The following is a 27,974-nucleotide window of genomic DNA, read 5'->3' as shown; positions in this document are numbered from 1 at the left end:
ATTCAACATTGATTGTGGTACAGGCCATTTCTGAATGAGCTCTGGTTTGCTGATATTCATGTCTGCCTAAGATCACAATATCAAACTGCGATCAGGCTTTAAATTACCCTCCCCAGTGACCATGACATGCAAAGCCTAACTGAATGTCTGTCGAGCTCCTCTGGCATCAGTGGGACATTACATTCATATTGCTGATTTTATCATAGTCCCCATCATTGTTGTTTGCCTTTGGTCTATGTCTTTCATTTCCCTCTAAGTCACAAGACTGATCCAAAATTATTATTGTTGCACTGAGGAGGAAATTAATAAATCTCTGAGGAGGAAATTAGAGTTCCAGACAGTGTGGGTTCATGTAATACATGCAAGCACACAAATATCTTTTTTGTAAAATGTATTATGCAAACTGAATCATTGTGAACGTATGGACAGAGTGAGCACAATTATAGTGCTTCAAAAATGTGTATTTCTTTGCACAAAGCAAGAAAATGTGGTCTGGAATAAAATGAAAATGCTTAATGCATTTGGCTGTTATGTCATTTTGTAAACTAAGGCCTTATGAGTCTTGCTTAACAAATTACTTATCATATATACAGAGGAAAAAACTAGACATAATAGCTACACTTCCACAGAATGATGAGAATTTCCAGGGGACTTCTGTACTGAGGCTGTATAATTTTGAGGAGAAAAAAAAACTAGGCTGGGTAATAAAACCTCAAGCATAAATAACATTTCCTCTGGTACATGCACACTGGCCAACATTTCTCATGTCAACAAACTACTGATCACATCAGTTGAGAAAGACTTTATGCACTGAGCAGGCAACACTGTTGACAGATGCTGAGAGAAGAGCTGTGATTGGTCCGTCGCGGTGGGCGTTTCCGCATTCCGGAAAGAGCTGTCAGCAGAAGCGGGAGTTGGAGAAGGGACTGTCGCGTCTGTGAAGAAACCTCCTCAGTCATTCCCAGAGGAAAAGCGGTCCATCGCAAGGGAGCAGGGATGCCTTACATGTTCATCAGTACGCAGATCCGACTGGTGTGTACCCTGCATCTGTAAATGACTCGTGTCGTGCTTTAGAAGAGACGCGCTCGAGTTGGAGATTCAGGGATTTATTTATTTGGCAGAGCAACACAGCGCATACTGCTAATCAGTCAAGGTCGTCACTTGTAGAGTGCAGTTATGCAGTGGCCTGTAATATTCTGCATGCTGGAAACAACCAACAATCAAGGCTACAAACGGAGCAAGCAGCGTGCGTATGGTTGTGTTGTTGTTGTTTTTTTTTTTTTGCCATGGTGCCCTAAATTAAAAACACATGTTGCCCAGTTGTTGGCCTCTTGTTGCGCATGTTCGTTTTGTTTTCTGCACGACTGGAGCAACCCAATTCTATAGCCTCTAAATACTGGATGATCTATTTTTAGGCAGCCCAGTTATTAGAGATTAGGATCTGCACCTGCCAGAGGGCTGCAGGTGTAGCCAGTGATATGCAGCCAGATCTGCACAAATAACAGACAACATATTTGCTTTAGCAAAGCAATAATTTCTCTATCAATCTTATGCAAACTATCAGCTGTATAATTAATGTACTTAATTACTTCTTACAGGAGAATGGTCCAACAAATGTGGGAGATGAATATTCTGATCCAGCTGTCATGAATTACCTGGGAGCAAGGAAAACAACCATGCTGGGAAACAATTTGTGAGTATTGAAAATGGGGATGATCAGTTATTGTAGTGGGTGGGCATAAATGTAAATGTGACAGGTAACTGGGAGATTTGTAGGCACAGTTCGGCTCAGGGCGTCATCCATAAAAGCACCAAGACTTAAATGTCCACCACCATCTCACAAACAGGAAATAGTAAACCGTTCAAATGCAGAACTCCACACACACATGCAGAATCGACTCCCAGGTGTACTGTAAATGTGCTCACACCGGGCCATATTTCCATATTTAGACACTTAACACTGGTGTTTCTTTCATTTTGGCAGTTAGCGTGTACATATTGACGACAGAGCTGAGATCAGGTCACATGGAGGGGGAAAAAAACTCCAATGTGGTTGAGGAAGGCTGCTGCTTTGCAGATTTAGAATAAACCATTCAAGCTGATGGACTACAGATCAGGGAAGTGTTGTCATTGGCAATCTGATTCAAATGCGGCTGGGAAATGAACCAAGGTGTGGAAGGAAGTGAACAAGCACCAGAACAATTAACAGCATTCTACTTTCCAAGCAAAGTTTACTGAAAGACAGAGAAATCCCACATCTGTGGAAAGTAGAGTTACTTTGTGTTTATGCTCATTTAGTTCCGAGTACCATGTGGACGACCCACCTCGCCTAGTGTTGGACAAGCTGGAGAAGATCGGCTTCCGTGTATTGACGATGACGGGGGTGGGACAGACGCTGGTGTGGTGCCTCCACAAGGAGACGGAGTGATCGGTCATGGAGTGTTGACTGTTATCAGAAAGCCTCTATAAGCCTTTAAGAGGATGAATGAATTGTGATAAGAACTCTGTCAACTTACTTTTAAACTTTGGTTGGTTAAACTTAAATTGAGATGATCCCAGTTGTAAAGTTTCAAATTACCTTCAATAGGTGACAGGTCACTACTTTCAGGGGAATACTGACCTACATTCCGGAGATTTTATAAGACTCTTACCCATATTGTTTGCTATTCACTACTGCGGACCAAGTGTAGGGAGTGAGGGCCAGTTTTACTGTTAATAAGTCATTTGGCTGTAGAACTTAATTAAAGTCATGTCTGTAAATTCGGCCTGTGCAAAAAGCCTCACCCACTTCTCGCTCTCTTCTGTCCAAGTAAATAAAACATGTTAGATAGGTTTGTGTTTACAGCACTGTGTAAGGATGTTTTTGTAAGTATATCATATGCTTATGATTAAATGATGTAATGATGTGGATTGCTTGTGTACGTATTAATAAAAGAAAACAATTCTTATGAGATTCACCGCAGACAAAATGGAACACATGTATATGGCCTTCTGATAATCCTTTAAACAAAAACTTAACAAACGTCACATATGAAAGATGATAAACACACTCTTACTGTGAGCCCTCGCAGCTCTGTGGCACCTTACAGGCATGCTGCACGCCCCAAGATGAGGCGCTAGTACTGCAGGCACACTAAAGTACAAGAATCTGCCTGCGAGAGCCAGAAAACGCTGGGTGGTTTCATTACAGCCCCAGGTCTGCCAGCACATGTCTGGGGCCAGCCCGGATCACTAACCCGCAAACCAGAAACTTTGCCAGCCAGCTCACAGCCAAACTCTTACCAGTCCTGTTGCCTCACACATGAATTAGCTTCCACCTCCGCACTAAAGATCAAAAGGTGCTGGTGCTCGCCATTTCTGTGACTATGGAGATTCCAGATACTGTTTGCATACACCAATGTGACAGGTTTGGCTCAGACAATACAAGGACAACAGGGCGTAAGAAGATATTATGCAAATTCCAATGCTTTGCTCTTATTAAGGATAGAGCATACAACAGGCTCATCCTTCCATTCATCGCATGCAGCACAAGCCACTGTGGGTTCAGGGCAGGGTTGGTGGTGAATGTGTTTCCTGTAATTGTATTTCCTCTGTTGTCATTTGGACAGAGTTTGTGTGTTTCTGGGTTTTTTTTTGTTTTGTTTTTTAACATTGCCGTGATATGAAAAAGGCTACGCATAAACAAAACCATGTGATGAGGGGATTTTGCAGGAGGAGAGGAGCAGATGTCTCCCACCACACCACTCCGCTCCACAGCTGGGCATTGTGTAACAGAGCCACGGCGAGGCAGCGCAGGACTCGCAGAGAGATGGATGACTGGGTCGGATGTTGCGAAGCTGCCATGTGGCTCCTAAATAACACAATGACAGGAGAAAGCGCCGCCACACAGACCCACAAATACAGACATACCATTAGGCCATAGTCTCCCAAGGGACCGGAAAATAAGACTATTTGGATAGATGTTTCACAGGCAGAAGACCTTGTTACAAAACTCAGGGTGACCGCAACAGTTTGGCACTGTAATGTCTGACTTAATGTGGGTCACAGAGCGGTAGCGTGTCACTTCAGAGAGCATAAATAAGCAATACCTATCTGTTACATAAGCCTATTGTGAAACAGCTTAGAACAATATTAGCTTAACTTTGAGAAACGTTGTTGAGGTCAGTATCATAGGACAGAACACAGTTTTTTGAAGCAAGTGGCATTTTTGTTCAATTTAAGCTGGTCCATGGCCTGTGACATGCCCATCAGGACTAAGGGTGGAGTAACGTGTATAAAATGGAAACAATGAGGTGGGTTGACCCAAAACAAGCACACCCCCATTGCTGCAAAATCTTGGCTTTACCCATTCCTGCAATATCAAGTAAAAATGGATGTACTGTTCATGCTTAGTGTAGCAGTTATCACATGGTAGAAGTTGTTAAAATTGTTTCAGGACACCTTAAACAAATGCCTTTCAGTTGGTGATTAAAGCAATAGTTCTTTGCTTTTACAAAGAAAAAAGAATTTTGCTTACTTGCTGAGAGTTAGATGAGAAGATCGATTCTACTCACATCTGTCCATTCAATTTTAAGCTGAAGCCCAACACGTATCTTTGGACAGAGCCAAGCTAGCTGTTTCCCCGTGTTTCCAGTCTTTAAGCTAAGCTAACTGTATCCTAGCTCCAACTTCCTATTGAATGGACAGACAAGAGAGTGGTATCGATCTTGTCATTTAACTCTCAGCAAGAAAGTGAATAAGCTTATTTCCCAAAATGTCAAACTATTCCTTTAAGTAAAACTATTTGTAGAAAGTTAAAAAAAAATGTTGCATGTGACAATTTTTAATTACTATAAGGGCCTTTTCTCTATAAGTTATTGATGATCTAAAATTTAATCAGGGGTTCCCAATCTTTTTGGCTTGTGACTCCTTAAAATTAAGCCATGCCTACTTGCTACCCCCTAATCACAAATTATGGCCTATGTGTGGTCATCAGTTATGAGCATTTCAACCAAATAATGTTTTTATCCTTCTTGAATTGTTTAATTTGAAGGGTTTTTAAGAGTACTGAAGAGGTAGTATCCAGTGTTTCACAACTAATATTGGGGGAAAAGTCAGAAATTAACATTTTATGTAACAGAAATATTTTCCCCTTTATTATCCCTTTAATAATCTTCTGACCCCTCAGATTAATCTTGGGACCCCTTGGAGGTTCTTGGCCCACAGATTGGGAACCCCTGATCTACAATATTTTGAACAGTATTGTAAAATAAATGCTTTGCATAGTAATTGCAGTCTGCAAGGCCTCTTCAGTCAGGAGTAGAGCTTTAGATATATTGAATACCCAGGTCAGAGTATGTTCACTTTTCGTCAAGTGAATTCCTGTAAAAGCCTACCAAGTGTTCCTATGTCGGCCTGATTTCTGGTTTAACATGGGGGAGAAATGATTTCCATGCAGTCGCATTGCACGGTCTGCGGTTTGGATTGCTGCAACACTCGTTTCACAGAGTTACTGATTGTGTATGCAGACAACAGAAAATAATGATTTTTACATTACATTGAATTGGCTACAATAATAAAGTAATGAGTTGTCACAGCTAACCTCCTCTGGCTCTTTTATAACACAATGACAGAAGAAAGATACTCACCGGATGCCTTACATCTTGAATGACCAACTTATTTATTAGTGCTCAGGGTTGGTGTATTGGCACCATAGTACAATATTATAATGATGCATCAGCCGGGATGCAATATTTTTGAGATTCCGAATTATTTGTGATACATTGTATTGTGTTAAGATATATTGCAATTTATTCTTTTTATGACTGCAAATTACATCCCACAAATCATCCGAAAAACTACTAAGACACTGTGAAAATATTATCTAATAGAATTTAAATTAAATATCTGTTAATCTCAGTTTAATGCAGCAAACTAAATGGTCAAGTTAACAGAGTAAATTTTGTATCCACACAGAATTGCAATCAATCTGCAATTAAAATATTGATCACTAATAAGTTATCAAAATATCATTGGCATCCATGCATTGATACAATATGGTTACACTAGACAGTGTGCAGCACTGATTCATCCCTGCAGCCTGAGTATTAAGACTCCTACCTCTGGGACCACACAGCTTATCACTGAATCCTGCAGGAGCCCTCACTTCTTCTCTACGCTGTACCTTTCTCAGTCATCCTACGTTCTCATTAAAAGAAAAGACATAACACACTGATAAAATAACAGATTTGGGGGGAAAAAAACTATATTTTTAGTTATTAAAAAGATTTATTTTGCCCCACAGTGTATTACATACAAAAAATTATAACAAAACACTTAAGAGGCTTTATGAAACTAAAGCCTGAAACAGGTTCATTCATTAACAGTTGCAGGCTGGTACCGGGCTGGGTCCTGCTGTGCTATGGCCTGGCACCGTCCCCATCATCGTCTCTCTGCATTTGTTCTATGAGTCTCTGTCGCTCAGCAGCCTGCCTCATCCTCATCATCACCACGCTCTCATAGTCGCGCTCATTTGTCAGGGAGCCCTGCAGGAGAGAGATATACATACAATGTCAAACATGGTATGATTAGAACATGAAAATGAAAATGAAAATGTTACAAAGACCACATATGATCTGAAAGCACATATTATAACTTTTAGGCCCAATCTGTGTAATTTCTGTGTTTAATACACATAAAATCAGACTGTAATGTGTGTATTTGAGCCCAAGAATTCATTACATTTTTTAAAGATTTACAAACAAAAAGATTATAGTTGATTAATAGATAAGTCGAGATAGATTAATGGATGTTTTATATCATTGCAAACTGAATAAGTTTGGGTTTTGGAGTGTTGGTCAGACAAAACAACCAACTGAAGACTTCATTTTGGGTTTACGGGACATTGTGATTGGCTTTTGTCACTATTTTCTGACATTTTATGGACCAAAAAAAAATAAAAAAATCAATCAATATCAGTTTTTTCTTGAAAGCATACTCCATCAATTTAGCATTGCACTTCCATAAAGTTTAGGGACTCACAAGTGACAGATTCAAAAAATAATAGTCAAAATCTAAGCAACAGAGGCAGAGATATCCCGACTTAGAGATATCCAAATCCCCCTGTATCCCACATTTCCCATAATGCAACCACTAGCACCCTTTAATTATTCACTCTGAGCCTGCTAAATGTCTTTCAGACTCCACACCTTCAGTTTGTTGCAGGCAGGCCTTCTGTTATAAATTTGTAGTCTCCAAGCCCAAGCCCAGAAAACCCTGATGACATCACATCAACTGTGTTCACAGGACGTGTAGTACTCCCCACAAGTAAACTAATCACTGTGTGTGGCCCTTTAAATCAATATTCAAGGAAAATTTCTAATGAGCCATTACACTGGCAGGGAGTCATAGAAAAGTCAAACATGTCTGTATTTTATATCAGGGCAGCACACGGAGCAAATGACACCACTGTCACTGTCCACTCTGTTTGCTTTCACGACCGGGTCTATGGGTGCAGAGCGGAGGAGAGGCGGACTCGGACGGACGCTCTCATCTCAGTTGCCATCAGTATGACGGCACAGTGCACATGCATGAGACAGCTGCCCGCAGAGCAACTGTGACAGGGTAATTCCGCTGCCTGAGGTCATTAAACCCCAAAATGAGGGCTGGGATTAGGCCTGGCAGTCGCTGGCTAATGGCTAATCAAGCAGGGTAGAACACAGGCCTCACACACACACACACACACACACACACACACACACACACATACACACAAACACACAAACAAACAGGTTACAATCTGTGCGGTCACAAATGCCACACACAGGCCAGCACACACATCCAGGCACAAGAAGAGGGACTCTAAAGAAGAAAGGAGATACTTTTTAAAATATGCACTTAGGGTGATGCTTATATGTGCATATATGTATATAACACACACACACACACACACACACACACACACACACACACACACACACACACACACACACACAGACCATCATCCTATTTTGAAAGGGAGGGAGGCCATGTGTCCACAGAGTAACCCATTGTTTTAAAGGATTATATCCAGGAAGTCTGCTGGGCCAAGAAGTGTCTCTTTAACAAGACAGTGAGCTGCAGGGGAGAGCGAGTGAGTGTGTGCATGAAAGACTGGGAGAGAGCGAGTGAGAGCGATTGGAAGAGGAGAGGTAGGTTTTTGTCAATGCGCTCGCTGAGCTAAGGCATCTGGAAAACATCACAAGGACTCCAGCATCCATGTGCTGAGAGAAAGAGGGTAAGTATGGAGGAAGAATAGAGGCGAGGGTCGGTGAGGGGAAGTCACCCCCTCTCTCTCTCCACCCTGCCCCTGGATTGAGGAAAGCTGCTATTATCATTCCAGTAATGTGAGCTCAAGCTCTTGTCTGACACGTAACTCTGAAATATCACGCGAACGCCATTAGGTAAATAAACAACTCTTACATCTTCAAATTAAACAAAACACAAGCAAGTACACAAGGAAGCTGCTGAAAATACTCCCTCTTCTTCATCAAATATATCTAGACTCGGCGCTGCTCTCTACTGGCCACTACACTTAAGTGCACCTGAAAAATTTCAAGCCAGAATTGGTCTCACCTATTCTCTACCCGGTGTGGTCACGGGTGGACTGTACCAGGCTAATGATGTAGGAGAACTTTGAGCATTAACAGGTGCTTTATGGGCAGTGTGACGCATTTCTTCTCAGAATGAGGGATGTTTCCTTGCCTCGGGTGTAAACTTACAATGTACATGTTTAGCCAGTGCATCACTCTGTAACTAAACACTTGGTTGTATACGTATGCATGTGTGTGTGCGTGTGTGTTGCAGTAACACTGGGGCCCAGGGTGAGTAGGAAACCACAGAACACAAACAATGGGCCCCCTGTACAAAGCCAATAGAGGAGGGCACAAGGCCACCGCAGAGGCAGGATGGTAGTAAAACGCACAGACACACACACACACACACACACACACACACACACACACAAACGAGCTGAGGATTAGCTATGTGACATCAGCACATGGCTAGGCCTCCAAACAGCACACCCTAGCCTGACTCCAGGCCAGTAATGACATCATGAATACCACCAGTGCTGTGAGTCAGACAGCGTAACACGCACACACTCACAGCAGGAGGCATCTTGCAGCGCAGGTGGCCACTGTGTTCCCCCAGCACAAGTTGTCAGATCAGCTGCACATTACACCATTCCTTCATGTGTGTTTGAGTGAGATGTGTGTGAGTATGTAAGCATGTGAGCACGAGTGAATGAGTATGTGAGGAAATAAGCGTGTTTATATGCAATAGAGAAGGAAGAGTATGGACTAGACTATAAGATGAGAATGCCACTGTCTAAAAAATTTAACAGAAAAGACCATTTTCCAGCAAATTATCACAAGCTAAAGAGGGGGTTTCTTACTTTAAAAAGGGTTTGAACACAAGCACTAGTCTCTGGACGTCTACTGGAGGGAAGACCACTACTCTTCTAAAAAATATTCACGTCATTTTGTTTTGATGATGAAGACGTGTCTAACACATCGGTCAAAAATGTTGACTGTTAAGGCCATAGCATTTTATTCGCATTATTTTCATACTCCTCAAACCATTCGTGCTCTGTATGGAAGCATCTCCATTCGTTACGTTTCTCTACTCATTAATTTGTTGCCCATCTGTACACACACTGTAGATTTACAGATCCACTGTAGATCCATTGATGCAGCTAAACGGGAAACCACACAACTTCATTGCCACCCAGAAAGAGGAGACACACAGCAAGAACAAAAGCAAGACTATTTTGCCTTTAGGCTCATTTCCTTTTTCTTTACTTGGTCTCTTAACAAATCAAAATCAGATAGTACAGAGATCATGATTATTTTGTTATGCACTGTCAGTGACAGTGCTTTTGACTCTGTCCCTTAAAATGTGTTAAATAGTTAATTGTAGTGTTGCTTCTTACTGGGCCTGAATGTAAATGACTACAAAAGGAGAAACACACACACACAGAGAGAGAGAGAGAGAGAGAGAGAGAGAGAGAGAGAGAGAGAGAGAGAGAGAGAGAGAGAGAGAGAGAGATATGACAAACATATGACAAACATATGACAAACAGGCAACATATGCTCAAAGTATTGAACTGGACATTAGAAGCTTGAAGTTGAGCACTCTCACAGAACATTTGGTTGACCAACGCCTCTTGGCTGATTGCATTATTTCAACTACACTGTAGTGACATACAAAAGATTTTTAGTTGATATATTTGCCATTTCATGCTTACTGTCTCTTAACCTTGCAGCCTGAGAGGTTACCAATTTGTATTCGATAACTTGATTTACTTATTAACACCATCAGCCATCAGATATCTCTAACTGGATGGTCACTGAGCCAAGAAGTGATTTTATACTCTTTGCAGCCAAGAGAAGAAGTGGCTTTTTCTTAACAAGCCTGCTCTGTGGTCCAGGCTAACATTTCTGCCTCTAATGCACTCTGGCGAAGTTAATCAAGGAACTATTTATCTGGAGTGTGTGTGGTGGCATAGTGCACGTTTCTAAATGTGTGTGTGTGTCACTGAGCTATGGAGTAGGTGATTTATGAGAGGCGAACACTTATTTAGAATTAATTTGTGTGTGTGTGTGTGTGTGTGTGTGTGTGTGTGTGTGTGTGTGTGTGTGTGTGTGTGTGTGTGTGTGTGCCCGAGCACTACTGCTAACTCAAACAAACAGGCAGCGGGCAGGGGTACTACACATGCAACACTGGAGCCAAGGGGAAATTCTTCTGCAGACAAAACTCAAGCTTCGTCAATGGTAGAGGATTAATCATCATTCATTATGAGACACAGCAGACATAAAGCCCCAAAGGTCTGGTCTATTATACTGTTTTTGTTAGTGAAGAACAAACACTACATAGAGATTTAGGCCCAAATCGACTTCCTGTATTTAACCCTTTCCATGCCTGTGAACATCTGGTTTTTGAATGGAACTCCAAGACAAGACCTCCTTTCATTTGATAGCAAAAGCCATGTGTCTGAACAGCAAAAGCTCTACAGATGTAGTCTTCATGAACAAATCTACAGATCATTGACTGTGACAATTATTCTATATGCAAGCTGCAGAATTTACAGACACGCTTGAAATTACACTGGGAAAGACATTCACTGTATGTTAAATACAGTTATTTTAAAAATCTAAATCACAAAGTCGAGCTGGAACAGAAAAAAAGAGACGCTTCATATTGCCCTATTTTCTCAAATCAAAGTCAGATAGTCCTTTACAGCAGTGACAAAAACGTAAGATAAAACACAAAGCTGATTTCTAAAGCTTGTCAATAAAATAAAAATTACAGATCTTTGACATTATGGTGCAAAGGTAGTACAGTGCCTGAATGAACACTGTGTGCAGGTAGTGGTAGTTGCGTGACTTCAGCCAGTAACATTCAAAGGTGAAGGGAAGGGGGAAAAAGGCATCAGTGGATGTGAGGTGCCATGAACTAAGTAGGTGTGTGTATGTGTGGACGTGTACGCATGTGGTTGTACGCAGTCACAGGATTGGATAGAATAGAAGCCTGTTGGACGAAGAGTGCCTTTGGAAACTGTTAAGTTATAGGAAAAGGAAAGGAAATAAACAGTGAAGCGAGAAATGGCAGTAAAAGACCTGAACTCCTGGTGCCCTGGCATTTCTCTTTATGATGGATGAGCTCAGGGATCCTAGAACAGGGAGATGTGGGGGGTTTGGCCTCTTTAATATCCAACAATACATCGTTGTAAAAGCAAAATTATGTCTTTCACATCCTGGCCTTCCAGGAAAAGCCCTCTGATTGCAACAGATTTCCCATTAAAACAAAAGGGGCCATGAATGCAGTCTGAACCAAAAAGAGCTCAGGCATTGTGAGGGGAGACAAAAATGAAAATCAAGGTTCCAAACTATTTTTTTTTTTACTTTTTTTTTTTTAATGTTTGTTCACTCTGTGTTTGTACATATGTGTTCCCACATTAACATTTCCTTATCTATTTAATGTGAAGAATAAACACTGTTTAAATTGTATCTCCAGTCTTCAAAACAATCTAGATGTCCCAACCATGATTTTATAATGACTAATGATTCAATACCAGGAGACACAGCAGTACATTCCCAGCCTATACTGACCACCCACATTCACTGGGAAAAAAATTGTATGTTATTATGAGTTATGCATATGTACATTAAACTTTTTTTAACGCAATCCAGCAAAAATGAAATGGAGATCTCTAAACATTTTATAAGTCTGTGGGCGCAACAAAGAGATCAAAACAAGTACAAGATTTCTCTGTATAATAGCACAAAATTACCAATTACACTACCACCCAAAGTTTGGAGTCACCTGATATATTGATGTGTTTCTTCTTTCCTTCAATAATGGCTATTTTAACAGAAAAAAACAGCATAATTATACACCAACTGTCTTATTTAGATTTGAAAGAGTTTTAGAATAAATAAATGATTAAAACTTCTATTTGGTCGATGTCTCCACAGTGTTGCATGACAGAGGAGAATACTGTTTTAACAATTTTTTTCCCCAAAATACTCTTAGATTTTGAATTTGTTTTCCTGTCCAGAAAAGCGTAAGTGACCCTAGATCATTTTTGAACCACAACTGTGCTTGCAATTGGGCTCTAAATATTTTGGGAAGCCATTTTTCTTTGGGCCCTCTGCAGTCTACTCAGTGGTTAGACTGAACAGGTTTAAACTGTGATTTGTCAGTCCATAGTATGTTCAGCCGCTATTCTGTGATCCAATTCCAGTAGTGCTAACCCTAGACTAACCTACTATTTCTATTTTGAAGTTTTAAGAATAGCCTTGCTAAAGTTACACGCCTGTTAATTCCAGCTTGTTATAGGCATTATTGTGCACTTGACATTGAAACAGGAACCTGTTCCTATTTAAATCTGCCCATCTTCCAATTTCTTTTCCCAATTACTGATTTCTTATATTCTTATTTATCTGTTGTTCAGAGGTATCTTTGCCTCTTTCTGCCTTTTCAGTTGTCAGTCTGGTTAAACCATTGTACAGCGTTTTGTTCTCCATGTACAAAACATTACTTTTTTGCAAACCCTTCATACAAAATAACATCTATTTGTAAAGAGGACTTTCTACAACCTAAAAGCATGAAAGACCTTTCAAAAACATAGAGTATTCCTCTCAGCCTGAAATCTGGGATGCTGCATGATTTTGTACCGAATCAAGCTTTTGTGGCAGGGGACTCCAAACTTTTGAGTGGTAGTGTATATAACATTTTCTGGAGGGGGGAATTTTGCCTTTATTGGACAGATGACAGTTGAGAATTACAGGAGAGGGGGGCCAGATTCAAACGCAGGACATTAAAGCTCCATAGTATGAATTTTACACCCATAGCCCACTAGAATGACCCTAAAAAAATATATCTCTGACAGATAAACAGATGCTGTGAGTTCTTGCTTTAAGTGTTGTAGAACAAAGTCCTCAGCTCATTTGTAAATGGTTAACAATGTAGGATGGTGCTAGAAGGCAAAAAACAGGCATCACAACATATTTTTGTCTAAAACCTAACGTAAATAATTAAACTGTTTTATATTATGTTTACTGTTACTGTTATAGTATTTTGCATCAATATACATTACTTCATCAGAAATGTCTGTTGTATCCGTCCATTAATTATCCATCCTATTCACCTCCTTACTGTGATGGACCTGACGTGACCTTACTTTGTTGATTTGAGGCTTTGTGAGCTTTGTCATGTGTTAAGGAGTCTGCAGTTGGTATTAAATAACATAACACCTGGACTTTGACTGGTGTCAGAAATTTGTCATGTGGCAGTCATGCAACGGAGTGTCTGCATTTCCTCTTAGCAGCCAGACTGCCAAGTTTCTGTTGGAGCGCCTTCAAAAAGCTCATAATTGAGTCATAACAAACAGTGACGACAATGGTCCGGATGATGACAAGTGCTAACTTGGATGTTCTCACCAGAATTGATGAAAGAACATTACAAAGAGTAGCTACTATAAACAGTTTTAGAGACATATACAGATAGAGTAGTGGACTGTCCATTTTCAAGCAAGCAATTGACTTTCTAGTCCCATGCTGTTCATACTCTGGGTAATTCATGGATGTACTACAAGCTGAATTGTTATGTTTATGTCTATGTTTGTTGTCATCGAAAAATGTTTTTCATATAAAAGAATCAGACAATTCTTGCTGCAAAGCTAGTCTAAATGCTGGCTGTCTAAGGGCCTTGATACAGCGGAAGCTGGAGAACACACAACAAAGGGCCAGAAGAATATCCACCAAAGCCTCAGTTTGGACTTCTAGCGCCAGTCAAAGCAATATCTGGAAACACTTTTTATCCTGTAACAACAAAAACGCGCAGCATCCCAGATTTCAGGCCCAGCTGCATCACACCACACTGCCATGGTCAGGCCTTAGAAAAGATGCTTGTACAGAAATCCAGCTAGGGCTAAACGCATTAGCCCAGAGGCTACATAGCATGACAACACTACTAACAGAGTGAGCCCAACCTTGGTCAGACAGCAGGTCTTGTGAGGTCATTCCCAAATACCGCAGATAACTAGCTCTTCACTCTGATTGTCTACAGTTTTGTGGTTGTAGGTGGAGAAAGGAAAGGGTTTCTCAGAAGAGAAATGTTCAAAAATGTTCAGTTTCAGTCTTGAGTAAATGTTATGATAATTTCATTTGCGTGAGTAATTGTGTCTGGTCTTGCAGACTGTTCTGGCACTGGAGCGCAGAGTGGGAGAACAAGAGAGGATCAGGAGGCACGCCTATTATTTATTGGATCAGTTTGAAAGGACTGGAGGAATAGTGAATGATACCATTTGTCCATTTCCTTCACACCCTGCATGTTTACATTTAGAGAACAAGGAGAAACATTAAGACTCTGGACAAAAGGGATCCACAGCCGCGTCCTCCTTTCTGCTGGAACACAGTGTTCATCATAAGACTTCTATCAGAGTACGATGGCGTGTTGGTGATTTTAATATATTCTCTTTAAAACACGAGGACACAGGTTGTAGCAGATTAAATAGTTTAAAAAAAGACCACAAGACAACCAAAAGGGAATGATCAACACAAGTAACAATTACTGCCTGTGAGAGCACAAGAAAATGCTTTAACCCTGCCATTTTTAACACAAATTCCATACAGCAGAAAAAAGTTTGCTGTCACAATTTTCATTATTGTATTGCTATAGCATTCCAAAGGCAAAGGCAAGCTGGGGGCGTGAGAATTGGCAATGCAACAAGTTATCTCTCTTGTGCAACCCAGCGTGCCTGTACATACATGTCTGAGTACGATATGGGGAAGCTATAGGCCTCCAGTCAGGCAGAAGGGCCTGTGGAGTGGGCTGGACTCCGGGGCTTTAGACAAGCCAACAGTAAGCAGGAAATCAGGAAATCACTAGAGCAGAGGGACAATGACATGGAGATTAGAGATCAGTTAACCCCCTCCTCTGGGTGACTGACCTCTTTGCTCACTGACTACGACTTCCTTTTAGATACAAGCACATAAGCTATGAAACAACACACACACACACACACACACACACAACCTGTTGTACACTCACTAACCTATTCAAACTCAACCTCTCTCACTCTTCCCCTCTCTCAAACACATTCAGACCATTCAGCTCTTGAAATGAGTTGTGCGCCGTAGTTTATCCCACATTTCGGTCTGTCTCAATATCACAAGAATGAAATCAGCAGCTTCTGGTTTGCACCTACTCTCGCGCAGGTAATGGGTGCAGCCAGCCAACCAGCAGGACTTAGTTTAACACTTAAGACTAAAAAGGCCAACTGACATCGCAACAAGGATGATATCATCTGACGGCTGGCAACCATTCTAAAGGGGGATGACTGCAAATATAAACTAAGGGGGGGGGGGGAACGAAGAAAAGGCTCCACCTACGTGCCTAAACGCTCTTGTACTCTGACCTCACCTGGCTTATCTCTTAGGCAAAGAAGACTTTCACCGGCAACACACCTGGAGAGCTCTGCAATACAAGAGGGAGTTAACACTGGGAAGGATTAGCAAAAAAAAAAAAGAAGGATCAAATGTCCAAGGACACTCACGTAAGCAGCAGCATAGACAAAGGTAGAAGAGATACTGGTTTGGCAGTTTAATGTAAAAGTTGACTTGGTTGTATTAGTGGGGGAAATACCATTGTAACTGACTTGGTTGTCAGTTTGTCTGTCTCAAGGCGGTACAATGAAGTATTCTCTGTAACAGTTGAACAAGCCCCATCATGTCAAGGAAGAGATTGTCAGGGTGCGCAGGTAGACGCTGCCTAGTTTCCTGACAGAGACGTGTGTGTATGTGTGGGATTCAAATATTCTGTATTTGCTCAGCAAGACAGGTAAGAACTTAAATTAAACTTAAACAAATTAATCTTTATCTATTCTATTGTGTTTTATCCTTCTAGACAAACAACTGCATAGAAAGAAAAATCTTGAAATCAATTACTTTTATCTCGTGGTTAAAGTCTTCACCAGACAGATTCCTCATCTCTCTCAAAGACAGACCATTTATGGCAGCATTCAGGAAGATCATTTTTAAAAAGTTTCTTGGCCAATCTGTTTTAATGGGTTTCTTTAATTTTTACTTGGCCATGAAGTGTTTCCTGAACATGATACTCATGGCTGAAATCCTAAGACTCCTCCTTGGTCAAACTGACATGTTTGGAAAGGAATGCTGATGTGTCCGCACTCTCCAATCTCCCGCTGCTACTAAAGTGCCGGTAAAACCTTTACAGGCCAACAAAACCTGTTTGCTGTAGTGGCTTACAAATTTACAGTGTGAGTGTTTTAAGTCACGAACACAGATCTAATGTGGGCAAAGCTGTTTGGAAGACCATAAAATCACAGACACTGAGCTGATTATCTAATCAACATGCCAGCGTTGATGAACTGAGTTCTGTTTTACTCAATAAAATGATTACAGGTCACGGAACGCAAAGTGGTTTTCTTTTTTCGACACAGTTTGACTTACATTTTAAGTGTTATTGTACTGTTTTATTTTGACCAAGATGTTTTATTTTGACCAAGAGGTTTCCTTTTACCTTTTGCTGGTGGAAGTGAAATTTTAATATAATATAAAATCCCACAACTACATTACAAAACGGATAGCTTACTTTGAAATGCAATGCCTACAGTGTGATGTTATTTATGGAATAACAATATTTCATTTTATGAACTTCCACATCCAGAATCACTGCATAACTCTCATGTCACAGCAAAATAAACTGACTGCATCCCAGCTATTTGTATTTTTCACAAAATCATAAACATGTGTTCCAAAGTGAAGTTATCATCATGATTTCTGACAGAAGTTACGGTAAACCCATTTGGGAATCTGCCTTTTTGTTGCTTTTGTTACTGGAAATCTTAAGTAGGCTAATAGACTTCCTTTAGATGACAGGCAGCAGACCACACCTGCATTTAAACAGGACAAAACAGGGATTTGAAAAGTAAATATTTAGAAATGAAAGCTTCAAAGCATTGTTGGAACACCCCTCCGCTGCCAAATACTGCTGAATTTCATTCAATTCAAATCAAGTGGAGCAGGTGCAATCTCTAAACAATGGCTGCCGATTCCCATCAAGCCGAATAATATGGTCCAATACTTACATCTGGCGCTGAATTACATGACAAGCACAAGCACAGACCTGCTACATATTCTAGCAAGATGAAAGGAGAAACTTGAATTATCCAAAACAGATTTATAATTTAGTGTTGATACCTTCACAGGAAACTTGGATCAGATTTCCATTTGTTAAATTATAATTTCTCTTTTTGTGTGTTTTACTGCAGATGGCATTATGCTTTTAAGCTTCACCACTTCCTAAGGATTCACTGTCAAACAAAGAAGGAAATACAAAAAGGATACAAAGACTTTTGAGGATATATAGAAAGGAGATATAAAAACATTTAATTTTATCTCAACCAGATCTGCCGAGATGCCACTTAGAACGTCACTGTACAGAAAACCATCCTCTGGTCGTTGGCCCGGCAGGAGCTCCAAGCGCAGGGAGGTGTTGTCTGTCAACATGATTAGCCTACCACTGGCTGATTTTCGCCACATCTCACATATTGGCAACGATGCCCATACAGACAGCTTCGGAGACCTGTCCTTCTTAAAAATGGGCCACAATCTGCTTCTACAAAGCTCCCAGAGCGAGCACAATCTCTTCCTGGCCTGCTCTCCACCACCCAAGCCCCCGCGTCTGAACCTAGATGAGGCCAAGGGTTCAGAGAGCCCTGACTGGCATGTAGGCCACCAGCACAACGCGTCCCAGAAGAGACAGAAATGCCACTCTTTGCCACTTCTGGACAGTGAGGAAGGAGATGGAGAGATGGAAAAGGAGGATGGGTACCAAAGAGGGAATAATGTTGCTTCCAGTCAGACTCACAGCCCTAGACAGGGCAGCCTGAGTTCAGACAAGGATGGAGACTCCACAGACACCTGTCACAAAATAGCTGGACAGCAAAAGGATGAGGACAGTGGCTTTTCCTTTAGCCTCGACCTGGGCCCTTCAATCCTGAATGATGTTCTCCAGGTGATGGACAAACTTCACAACTAGATAAGGCAGTAGCCAAACGTTGCAGGAAGGCTTTACTAAAAGTCTGGAATATGGAGAAGAGATCAAACTGTGAGACAAACTTCTGATTTTACAGAGAAACCAATGTGATGGTGATTGTTCAAATAAACTGGAGATGTCTGATTTTATGATGCCTGGGTACAAAGTAGTGACAACCAACCTTTGGAGAGAACTTGCCGCACCTAAATTTTAATGGCGGTAAACTACTACACTGAAAAGACTGATATACAAGATCAAACATTCTGCCTTTTTTCAGTATTTCAGTATAACATGTTACATTTTGAATCAGACATCACAGCAAAATCAGCTTACTCTTTTATAGAGCACCAGATATTGTGTCTGTAGCACACTGTAGTCCACAGCATTTGTTAAAAAGTAAACATAATCATGTTTGAAAGGTTAAACTAAAAAAAGACAACTACACAAAATGAATGTTCTCCTTAGATTCACCCCTTCCAGACGTACATACAAGTTAAGTTAATAATTGAACTCTGTCGGATGTCAAACTCCAAGCTAGACATTTTCACCTTCTTTTACTTTCCTCCTTTGCTATTGTAATCCCCCAAACTATACAGCACAGCACTGAAGACGGCTGTTAAGACTTAGAAGTGTTGTGTTTAAGAAAAGAAAAGCTGTGGCTGGAATCCAAGGTCCTTGAGCTGTGATGTCTTGGCTCTTGGCGTGCTTGCCAATCTATTGTGTGCAGAGGGCAATTTTTCCTCTGCACGCATCCCAGGGGCCCCACTCAAAGGTAGACCAAGGTACCCCCCATCTCTCATTCCCAACAATGCAGTGAAAACAAACACTTAGCTCTGCTTCCAATAAAAGCCAGCCAGTAGTGGCAAGATGGGCTGCAGACTAAGCCAGGCCACAGGTCCAAGACCTCAGAAGGAAAAAAAAGAAAAAAGAAAAGCAAGAGTAGGCTGTTTTCTTAGCTGCAAATTAGAGTCTGATGCTCTAGTGAATGGCGCACGAGAAGTAAAGTGGTAAAGGGTAACGTGATACTTCCACATATGCAGGGGGTGTCGAGGGAGGAGGACCAGAGACATCCATTACTGCAGCAAAAGTCCTGATGAGGGTTTAAACACTACCTTCTGACAAAATAGAACCCCGACACGCGAAAAGTACATGCTTGCGTCTCACATACACTGGCACACATGCATGTACATGTACATGTAAGCACGCATGGTCAAACTGAGATTTGTGCAGACAAGCGAGGTCCACTTTCCTCAGGTCTAGAGAGGAGAGAGTCAGGACAGAGCCTCAGTTTGTGCCTTAGTGGGGGGTTGCCAAGAAAGGCTGTGGGGCAAACCTAGAACCAGTCAAATTCCTAAGTTCCCCACGGGTCACGCTGCAAAAAAAAAAAACTAACCACAAGTGTCCCGCTTCTAGCAATAGATTTAGAATTCTATGTATGTCCAAACAGAAACAGCTATGCTTGTGGGTACTGTATATCTGTTTTGGCTTCTCCCATTTTAAACTGGATATCACTGCGCCTTTTTCTTGTGTTTGTTATGACAATAACACATTGTGAAACATTTTTTGCATCGAAAAATGTACTGTTTTGTTTTTTGGAGAAGTAAAGAAAAATGTCTTTCAAATTCCATGATTGGTGGTTTTGAGGATAGAACTGCTTGTGTCAACATTTTAAGAGAGCTCGTATGAGTATTGTTTACACACCCTGATGGACAGACATTTATTTGGCTTTTTAACTGTCAGCAGCCACTGTGGAGGCAATAAGCCTTGTCTGTCACTGATACCTAACAGCTTCTAGAGAAATTATAGCCTTGGATTATCCAACACAACAAGCAGCACACTATTATTTCAAGATGGAGAGACACACAAGCCTAAATTAGGCAGGCATGTCAAGCAGGATTTCATGTAGAGTCGCAAATACTGTATTACAGTAAACTGGAGTTTGAAGCAACGGCTGAGCTGGTAGGCATGGCCTGCTCTGAAGCACACCTGTATGACAAAGATAGTAGGAGGTAACATTCAATAGTTAACCAGGGTGTGCCAGCAATTTCTCTTTTCTAAACAGGCTACTTTTTCCAGATAAGGAGGAGAAATAGCTATTCAGTTACACAGACTTTATACACCCCTGTCTGCTACAATGACCCTTAACCATCACAGCCCCACGCATTCAGAAGAGAAAGAAGAATTGTGCAATGTCAGACAGACCAGACACTGTGGAAACAAATTATTGAGCTATGAAGTAAGGGTAAAAAACTTGAACCTATAAAACCAATATTAAAAAAACAAATACCAACAAATTTTGGTATTTCATGTACTTCAGCAAGAATTGATAAAGAAAACCACTGACACATTTTATGAAAACCCATCCTTATTCATTACAACCTTCAATAATTAACATTTGCTGTCTTTGGAGTCCTTGGCTGCTATGACTGTGACGTCTGCACAAGAGCTCTCAGTGTGAAGAATCACATAAACTTTAGCTCAACAAGTGTTCAGCCACATGACTGATGTGAGAAGAAAGAGCCTGTAATTGGAGACAAATTATCTTGTCTGTGCTGCATAAACTGGCTGAGCTGTGAAGTATCCCAATCACATCTGGTACCACTTCTCTCCCTCTAAAAATCTAAACTTGCTGTCATACAATACCAAAAAATACCCTGTCATCTCAATAAAGAGTACTAAAGAGAGTTATTTATTTTGTCAGGTACTAACTAAAAAACTAAACATATTGTTTTGGCAAATAAGAGATGTGTCCTTCTACTGTCATTGCATCTCCCGGTACAACCTGATGCTGCTGAAGTATGCTGCATGGTTTAACATGGGTTCACACACACACACACACACAACAGGGGATTTTATGAAACTGATATTGTTTATGCTGTCTGTATCGTGTCAGAACATATTATCAAGCTATAGACGGTTAGGGCCAAGCCAGTCCACGACAGCTATCCCCTCTCATGACATGCATGATGAACTGGGCGTAACAATAATTTTGAAATTCTGACCACACCGTAATAAATAATAATAATAATAATAATAATAATAATAATAATAATAATAACAACAACAACAACAACATTTCCTGCTTTTGGGTCTGATCATAACAAAATACAGAGGCCTGCTGGTCTCCCTCCTAGAGCTCCGTTATCTCCATTCAGAGAGGGGGTCAGGTCAGGGTTGATTATGCCAACAGCATGGCCACATACAGTGCATCTCTTCCAGACCCAGGGGCTATTTTAGGTGAGAGTGCACTTTTCATGCACTAAAAAACCGGCAGGCTGGAAAAACAATCCCAAAATAGCTGATCTGCGGCATCTGGTTTGTGTCGTGACAAGCCTGCGATGGCTCTCCGGCTGTAGATGGAAGAAGCAGGCATAGAAAGCTCAAATTTAAATCCTTTACAATAGAAACAATTCTCTTTAAATAATATGGTATGCTAACCTACGCAATAAAATCATGAATAAACCCACAGTGATTAATGATGGCATTACATCTACGGAGACACAAACGTTACATCTGGCAAAGACAAAGCAGATGGTTAGACAGTGATTCCATATCCGAGACAGTCTGGGAGGTGAGATACGGATCAGTAGTCAGACTGTGTGGAATCCATAAAGTTGGCCACAAGTGAAATCATATTTTGATAAAGCAACTATTTACAGTTCTCATTAAACACTGCACTTACATGTACAGTATCTGAGCCCTGCACTGGTTCTGTTACCACAGGTCACAATCAGTATAAAACAACTGTTTATTATCTTTTCTTCCAGTTCTTTCAGGTACTATGACTCATTCAGGATTCACTGAGATTTGCTTGCACTAATGAGAATGACTTAAGTACTTCTTCATAAACCCGCCTATTTCCCAATCTCTCACTATGACTGTTTATTATGTCAAAGGGTAAAGAAACAACAAAGAACAGTCTGGAGATGAAACAGGATCCTTTCAAAAAAGAGGGGTCTGAATTAAGTCAGGAGCATGGGGAGCAATTCCACACAGTGTGGAAGATGTGGCCCTTCCCTATTTTGAAATTTTTAATATCCCTGGTGAGAAAAACTGGGTGAATGCAGTGAAATGCAATTTGCTGGGAGCTGTCAGTACAGTGTGCAGATCTTTTGTCTGATTTTTTGATGCAGCACCTATAGAGGTTTTTTGGATGTGTGTACCGTACCCTACACTCTGTTTGGCCTTCACATTGGCCCCAGATTAATGTAATAAAGCTAGGGCAGGTGATTTATTTCAGAAACATTTTTTGTTATATTTGTTGAAATTATTTTTTTTAACTAGCTTTAAGTCCAGCAGGGCTGGAAGTGAAGCTGAGGCTGAAGTCATACGTCTGTGTCTCTGATCTCCCCGTAGTGAGACCCTGAGCACTATGTCTGGACTGATGAGGTTAAAGAAGTCAGTCCTCACCCAAGCTGCTCCTATGTGATTGCAGCTGACGAGTGTGGGAGAGGTATCTCATTTTTAGATTTCAGATAGAAACTGAGAAGAAGGACCTCCAAGGCTCTGGCTTCTTATTACCTCTATCTCACTTTCTCAAATGCCCCCCATGTCCACTGATCCCAGGCCAGATGTGGAACAACATTACTAATATCTACCCTGGTTCACCCATTATGTCATGTGGGGTCTCTTTAGCGAGAGGTATTCACGCTGAGGGCTAATGCGAAAATTACAGAACAGAAAAAAAAAGAGAAAGATGAAGCAATCAATTTTGGATATCTATAAGGCAAACCAGGTTACCATAATAACATTTAAAAAGATTAGTGTGACAAGTCCCAGTGTGCAGGTTGAGTCTCACATGCTAGCCTTGACAAGGGGGTCTGAGACACAGCACTGGGTTGAGGGGTGAAACCCAGTTCAGCAGCAGGTCTGGAGACACATTTAAGTAGACGGACAGAGTCTACTGATCTGCAATCCCTCACAGGCAAAGATCACAACGTAGGAGAAGTAAAATGGACACAGCAGGAAAAAAAAACATTACTTCACACTAATCTAATGACAAGAAAGAAAAACTTTGTATATTCTCAGTGGCTATAGCTGAAATGACATTATCCTTGGACAGGAAAAGAGTTAATGTGCCTTTGGTGTCTGCATGTGTGCTGGCAGCGAAATACAAAATATTAGGCATGCAAAATCAATTAAAGTCGAGATTGTGGACTACTGTGACTTCCAAATCACAAGACGCAACACATCAGAGGGAAGACTTCTCAATAAAGCATTCTAGTTCTGTGCAGAAAACTTTTGGCCTGCAGAAAATAAATCCTTCAAAAAAAAAATATATATATATATATATAGAGAGAGAGGTAGAGAGAGAGAGAGAGAGAGAGAGAGAGAGAGAGAGAGAGAGAGAGAGAGAGAGAGAGAGAGAGAGAGAGAGAGAGAGAGAGAGAGAGAGACTCACTGGGCACCAATGCAAGCATTGAGTCAGTCTCACGTGCCAGGCTACCATTATTGCTCACTGCTCCCTCTGGGTTGCTATGTGAAGCGCAGCATTCCTGGGGTCTCCCAGGTCAGGCCCGTTAATGAGCGCCTGACCAGGGGCTTTAGGCCAGTGCTGGGCCAGCGCCTCACCACTCCAAAGAAAATAAACTGAGGCCCTTTAAACCAAACACATTGTTCTAGGCCAGATGAGGGGAGTGCAAGCACTAGGGCAATATTTGCACCACTGATATGAAAATAAAACCTCAGACGGTTTACATACCTCTTTTTGTGGGACAGCGTTTAGGCAACAGTATTTGTGTTGGAAGCTGTGTACATGGGAAGATTTTGTAACATAGGACCGACATTCTTTATGAGAGAAGGAGGGAACTACGACGATGTATTTTCAGGTTATACTGGTACCTGTGAAGACATGAACTGGCCAGGTTGAGATGATGGAGCAATAACCTCGGGCTTTCCTTCAAGCCACGAAATCTTCAAGGGGTTTTCACTCAGTCCACTTTCATTCTTAACTGCCAGCTCCTAAAAACACAAAATAATCTGTGAGCGGATTTTTTGATGGCTTCTCTGCCAGTATTTTGTTAGGAAAAAAAAAAAAAAAAAAAAAAACACCTTTCTCCCTGTCCTGAAAGAAATTTGTGTTGTATCCATCTTACACCTGGGTATTTGTGCAGGGACTGTTGGTATATTATACGTATGAAAAACACATGTAGACAAGGACAAAGGTTGATTGTAACTGGGCCAACTCCCAGAGCAAGGCTTGGACCTGGAGATGGGCAGGCAGAGACCACAGAACCTGTGACTGGCAAACATGTTCTCTGGAGTGAAACCACACATCGCGGTGAGGAAGCCACAACAAAAAAGCACACCATCACAACAAAGGGCCTGAGGATCCAGACAGTGTGGAACAATGAGGTGGCTCAAGTCCTTCCGTACAATGGTTCCCATCAGCACAGAGATCTCTACACTACAGAACAACTAAAACATTAGTTTAGGTTGCAGAAACTGTCCTGAGGCTGGGAAGTCTATGACAGGTGTCATTCTTAATAATAATCAAACTCAGCAGGTGACCTGAAACTTCGAGGCAAGTGAGTGGTAAACAAATGTGGTATGCAAATGTCTGCTTTGGAAAAGATTTTCATTATTGAAACAACAGAATGAGGACACTGACTGGGGAAGAGTTAGGTACTTACAGCTGCTCTCACAGTTGCAAATTCAACCACAGCGCTTCCTTTCTTCTTACTCGATACAATCACATTCAAAACATCCCCATACTAGAGGTAAGAAATGGGAGAATAAAAGAAAAGTCAAATGGAGGAAGAGAGAGAGAGAGATGCAGAACATTCAAATTAGTATTTCCTTTCACAGCACAACCCATAACCATGAAAACACAAAGCATATGCAGACTGAAAAACTCAAAATACGGGTGAATATAACAGACTTCTGGAATAAAAGTTAGGATTCAATATGTGCTTGGTTAATAAACCTAATCTCTAATGATAGGGTTCGTATGTTTGGGACCAAGCCACTAATACTGCAAAGAACATTCAAGTAACATCACGTACAAAAGTGAGACCTCTGTGACTTCTCAAAAAAGACAAGAGGCTATACTGAATGTCATCATTTTAGTTATTCCTTGTGCAGAGACAACACTTGATAAACAACATTTTTGGCATGGAAGCTGAAATTAGATGTGGCTCTCATTCAACTCCCTGTCACAAATCCGAACAGGGAAGAAACGTTGGCCAAAGAGGGGAGTAGGGCGAAGAACATCTCAGTCATTCCCTGGTCTTTGTCTGAGAGAGATGGAGCGAAGAGGAGGAAGGCTAGAAATGAGTCTTAGCAGCCATTAGCAGAGCAAAGGGTTTTCTAAATTCCTCAGGGTTTGTATCACCTATAACCAAGGCCTTTAGTCATTAACCTCTACCCGCCTAAAGCAGGGGCTTGGGAGCAAAGAGTAGAAGGGACGTGGCCTTTGACAATCTCATCCTGTGAAAATGTAGCTTTCTGGGAACGGGAAAGTCCAGGAATGCTAATGCTTACTAAGGACACTCTGAAGCAAGCCAACAGTGACAAAGGAGACTCTCAAAAGACCTCTGTTTCATAAAATATAAATATCTTTACATGTTTTTTTCCCCCTTAAACGAAGACGTAATATTTTAAGCGGCCAAAGTACACAAGTCCACACACGTACGCATGCAGAAGTACACACACCATACTTGCTTTCCCACGCAGCGGTGGCTATTTTCTACTTGCCCAAACCATTAACTGTCACTCATTGGAGCTTGCCATCTCAAACTAAATTTGCCTAAAATGTATTCCTTTTCCTTAAGAATTTAAAAAGGAACAACACCCCCACCCCCACCCCACGCCACAGTCTTTATTATGACAGCCCTTCTGCCTGGAACCATATTGATTGAGTTCGTGCAGAGGAGAAATTCATACGCCTTTTCCCTGACAGCTTGACGTCAGTGACACTTGCCCTATTCTCATTTCGGGCCAACCTATGCCCCGCCAAAAGCCCTTGTGACGGATCATAGCATAAGGTGGTACTGGGTTGCATGAGAATAGCACATTTCCTAAAGCCTCCCTTGGCACTGCTTAATCACCTGGTAAGAGGGGCACAAACAATGCCGTGCATGGCTTTAAGAGGGCACTACAACATTGCCTTCAGCACTTTCACTGCAACAAAACTTAATGGGCCTTTTTTAAGGGAAAGAATAAAAAAAAAAGCTACAGCGCTGATGTCATGCAGACCTCAAATATGGCTGGACTCTGCAGGCAGGTTTGTTATCGTGGAGCTCTGCTTTGGGACAGTGAGGATAAAGAGATAAAATTGTAATAAATAAAATTATTATAAAGTACATGTCATTTTATATTACAATAGCAATATATATCCTGATAGTGATTTTCCTGAAAATTTAATTGAGAAACAATTCGTAGATTAAATACATCACAAAATTCCTGTAAAGCAGTCCTGCTCATAATTTACAACATTGCCTGCAAAGTCCTCATACAGCCAGATATATTAATAATAAACTTTATTTGTATAGCACTTTTCAAAACACAAATATTAAAAAGGTAAAGCTACCTTGGTACTCTCAAGGTACATCATTATATTAGCCAACCATAAATGGTACCTTACTGTAACTCTGTGTTGTCCTAAAGGAAAGTTTAGTGGTTTGCTGTATAAATTATTAGTCTTGTAACTTTGTGGCACAACTTATTTGACTTTCAGGATGTGTACCTTTTGTAGAAGTCTGAAAAGAATGTCTTCAGAGTAGCCTCCATTTGTCTCGTTGTCTTTTTTACACTTCCACTTTAACTGGAATGAGAAAGAAGACAGAAAGGAGAGGCCTACATTAGTCATGAGGCCTTTCAAGAAGTAAAGTGCATGCATGATATGGTCTAATCATAGAGCACAATTGATTAAACTCAGCTGACCAGGAGACAAAGCATGACAGGCAGGCTTGGCTGTGATGAGACACAGATTACCATAACCATCAGGACAGACTGGAGCTACAGGAGAAAGACATTGTTAAGCTCTTGGAACATCACCCTGGCACCACCTGTAAGACCTGCAGTCAATTTCCATTTATACCAAGGGTCACGGACAGCTAAAAAGGGTGAAAATTAACACACGTAGCCCTGGACCAGAGAATACACGGTGACTCACCTGCTAACTATAGCTCCACACAATAAAGCAAAACACCAGAGACAATAATGACTAAGTAATCCGAAGCAGGTCGATGCCCAAGGTAATCTGTCGTGGGCAGAAAGAGAGGCAGTCCTCCTGTGGAATGTGTTGCGTCTTTGTTTGAACTGTGGTTAACTTATTTGCTTGTGTAACAATATTTATGTGTTCTTACTTAAATCTTGATACTTGCCATACTGCATTGTGTAAATTTTGTTTTACAAATTACCATAGAGCTTTTTTCTGCATAAGAGCTGAA

At 41.0% G+C, this 27,974-nt stretch overlaps 3 protein-coding genes across 11 annotated transcripts in view; 2 read left to right on the top strand and 1 right to left on the bottom strand.

The window, feature by feature from the left end:
* Window positions 1-860: 860 nt before the first annotated feature.
* Window positions 861-2,953, top strand: gchfr (GTP cyclohydrolase I feedback regulator). Its single transcript, XM_044165576.1, has 3 exons — window positions 861-1,032; window positions 1,599-1,693; window positions 2,299-2,953. The coding sequence occupies exons 1-3, from the start codon at window positions 997-999 to the stop codon at window positions 2,426-2,428; spliced, it is 261 nt and encodes an 86-aa protein (XP_044021511.1). The 5' UTR covers window positions 861-996; the 3' UTR covers window positions 2,429-2,953.
* A 2,687-nt stretch (window positions 2,954-5,640) lies between these two features.
* Window positions 5,641-27,974, bottom strand: part of dnajc17 (DnaJ (Hsp40) homolog, subfamily C, member 17) — a 33,890-nt gene continuing 11,556 nt past the window's right edge. The window contains exons 8-12 of one of the 4 annotated variants that reach the window (XM_044165558.1): window positions 27,466-27,540; window positions 27,269-27,346; window positions 25,215-25,295; window positions 24,424-24,543; window positions 5,641-6,524 (exon numbers count right to left, since the gene is read on the bottom strand). In XM_044165558.1, coding sequence (XP_044021493.1) covers window positions 6,399-6,524; window positions 24,424-24,543; window positions 25,215-25,295; window positions 27,269-27,346; window positions 27,466-27,540 — 480 coding nt within the window. In that variant the 3' untranslated portion in view covers window positions 5,641-6,398. The remainder of the gene's footprint in view (window positions 6,525-24,423; window positions 24,544-25,214; window positions 25,296-27,268; window positions 27,347-27,465; window positions 27,541-27,974) is intronic. The other 3 variants (XM_044165559.1, XM_044165560.1, XM_044165561.1) reach the window with 3 other exon arrangements.
* LOC122861358 (cdc42 effector protein 3) lies at window positions 15,905-21,266 on the top strand. 6 transcript variants are annotated; one of them, XM_044165574.1, is made up of 2 exons: window positions 15,905-16,078; window positions 17,952-21,266. In XM_044165574.1, exon 2 carries the CDS (start codon window positions 17,962-17,964, stop codon window positions 18,583-18,585), a length of 624 nt encoding a protein of 207 aa, XP_044021509.1. In that variant the 5' UTR covers window positions 15,905-16,078; window positions 17,952-17,961; the 3' UTR covers window positions 18,586-21,266. The 6 variants fall into 6 exon arrangements, with proteins under 6 accessions (XP_044021509.1, XP_044021508.1, XP_044021506.1 ...); XM_044165573.1 differs by having other exon boundaries at window positions 15,905-16,100; XM_044165571.1 differs by having other exon boundaries at window positions 15,905-16,362.

Source organism: Siniperca chuatsi, linkage group LG15 (genome assembly GCF_020085105.1).
Source record: "Siniperca chuatsi isolate FFG_IHB_CAS linkage group LG15, ASM2008510v1, whole genome shotgun sequence".
NCBI lineage: Eukaryota > Metazoa > Chordata > Actinopteri > Centrarchiformes > Sinipercidae > Siniperca > Siniperca chuatsi.
This window is presented reverse-complemented; position numbering and strand designations above follow the sequence as displayed.

Bases quoted from the DNA above. Each gene is read 5' to 3' on its own strand.
- LOC122861358 (XM_044165574.1), top strand. From the start codon at position 17,962: ATGCCACTTAGAACGTCACTGTACAGAAAACCATCCTCTGGTCGTTGG.
- gchfr (XM_044165576.1), top strand. From the start codon at position 997: ATGCCTTACATGTTCATCAGTACGCAGATCCGACTG. The intron at 1,033-1,598 runs GTGTGTACCCTG...TACTTCTTACAG, and splicing joins TCAGTACGCAGATCCGACTG to GAGAATGGTCCAACAAATGT. The intron at 1,694-2,298 runs GTGAGTATTGAA...ATGCTCATTTAG, and splicing joins ACCATGCTGGGAAACAATTT to TTCCGAGTACCATGTGGACG.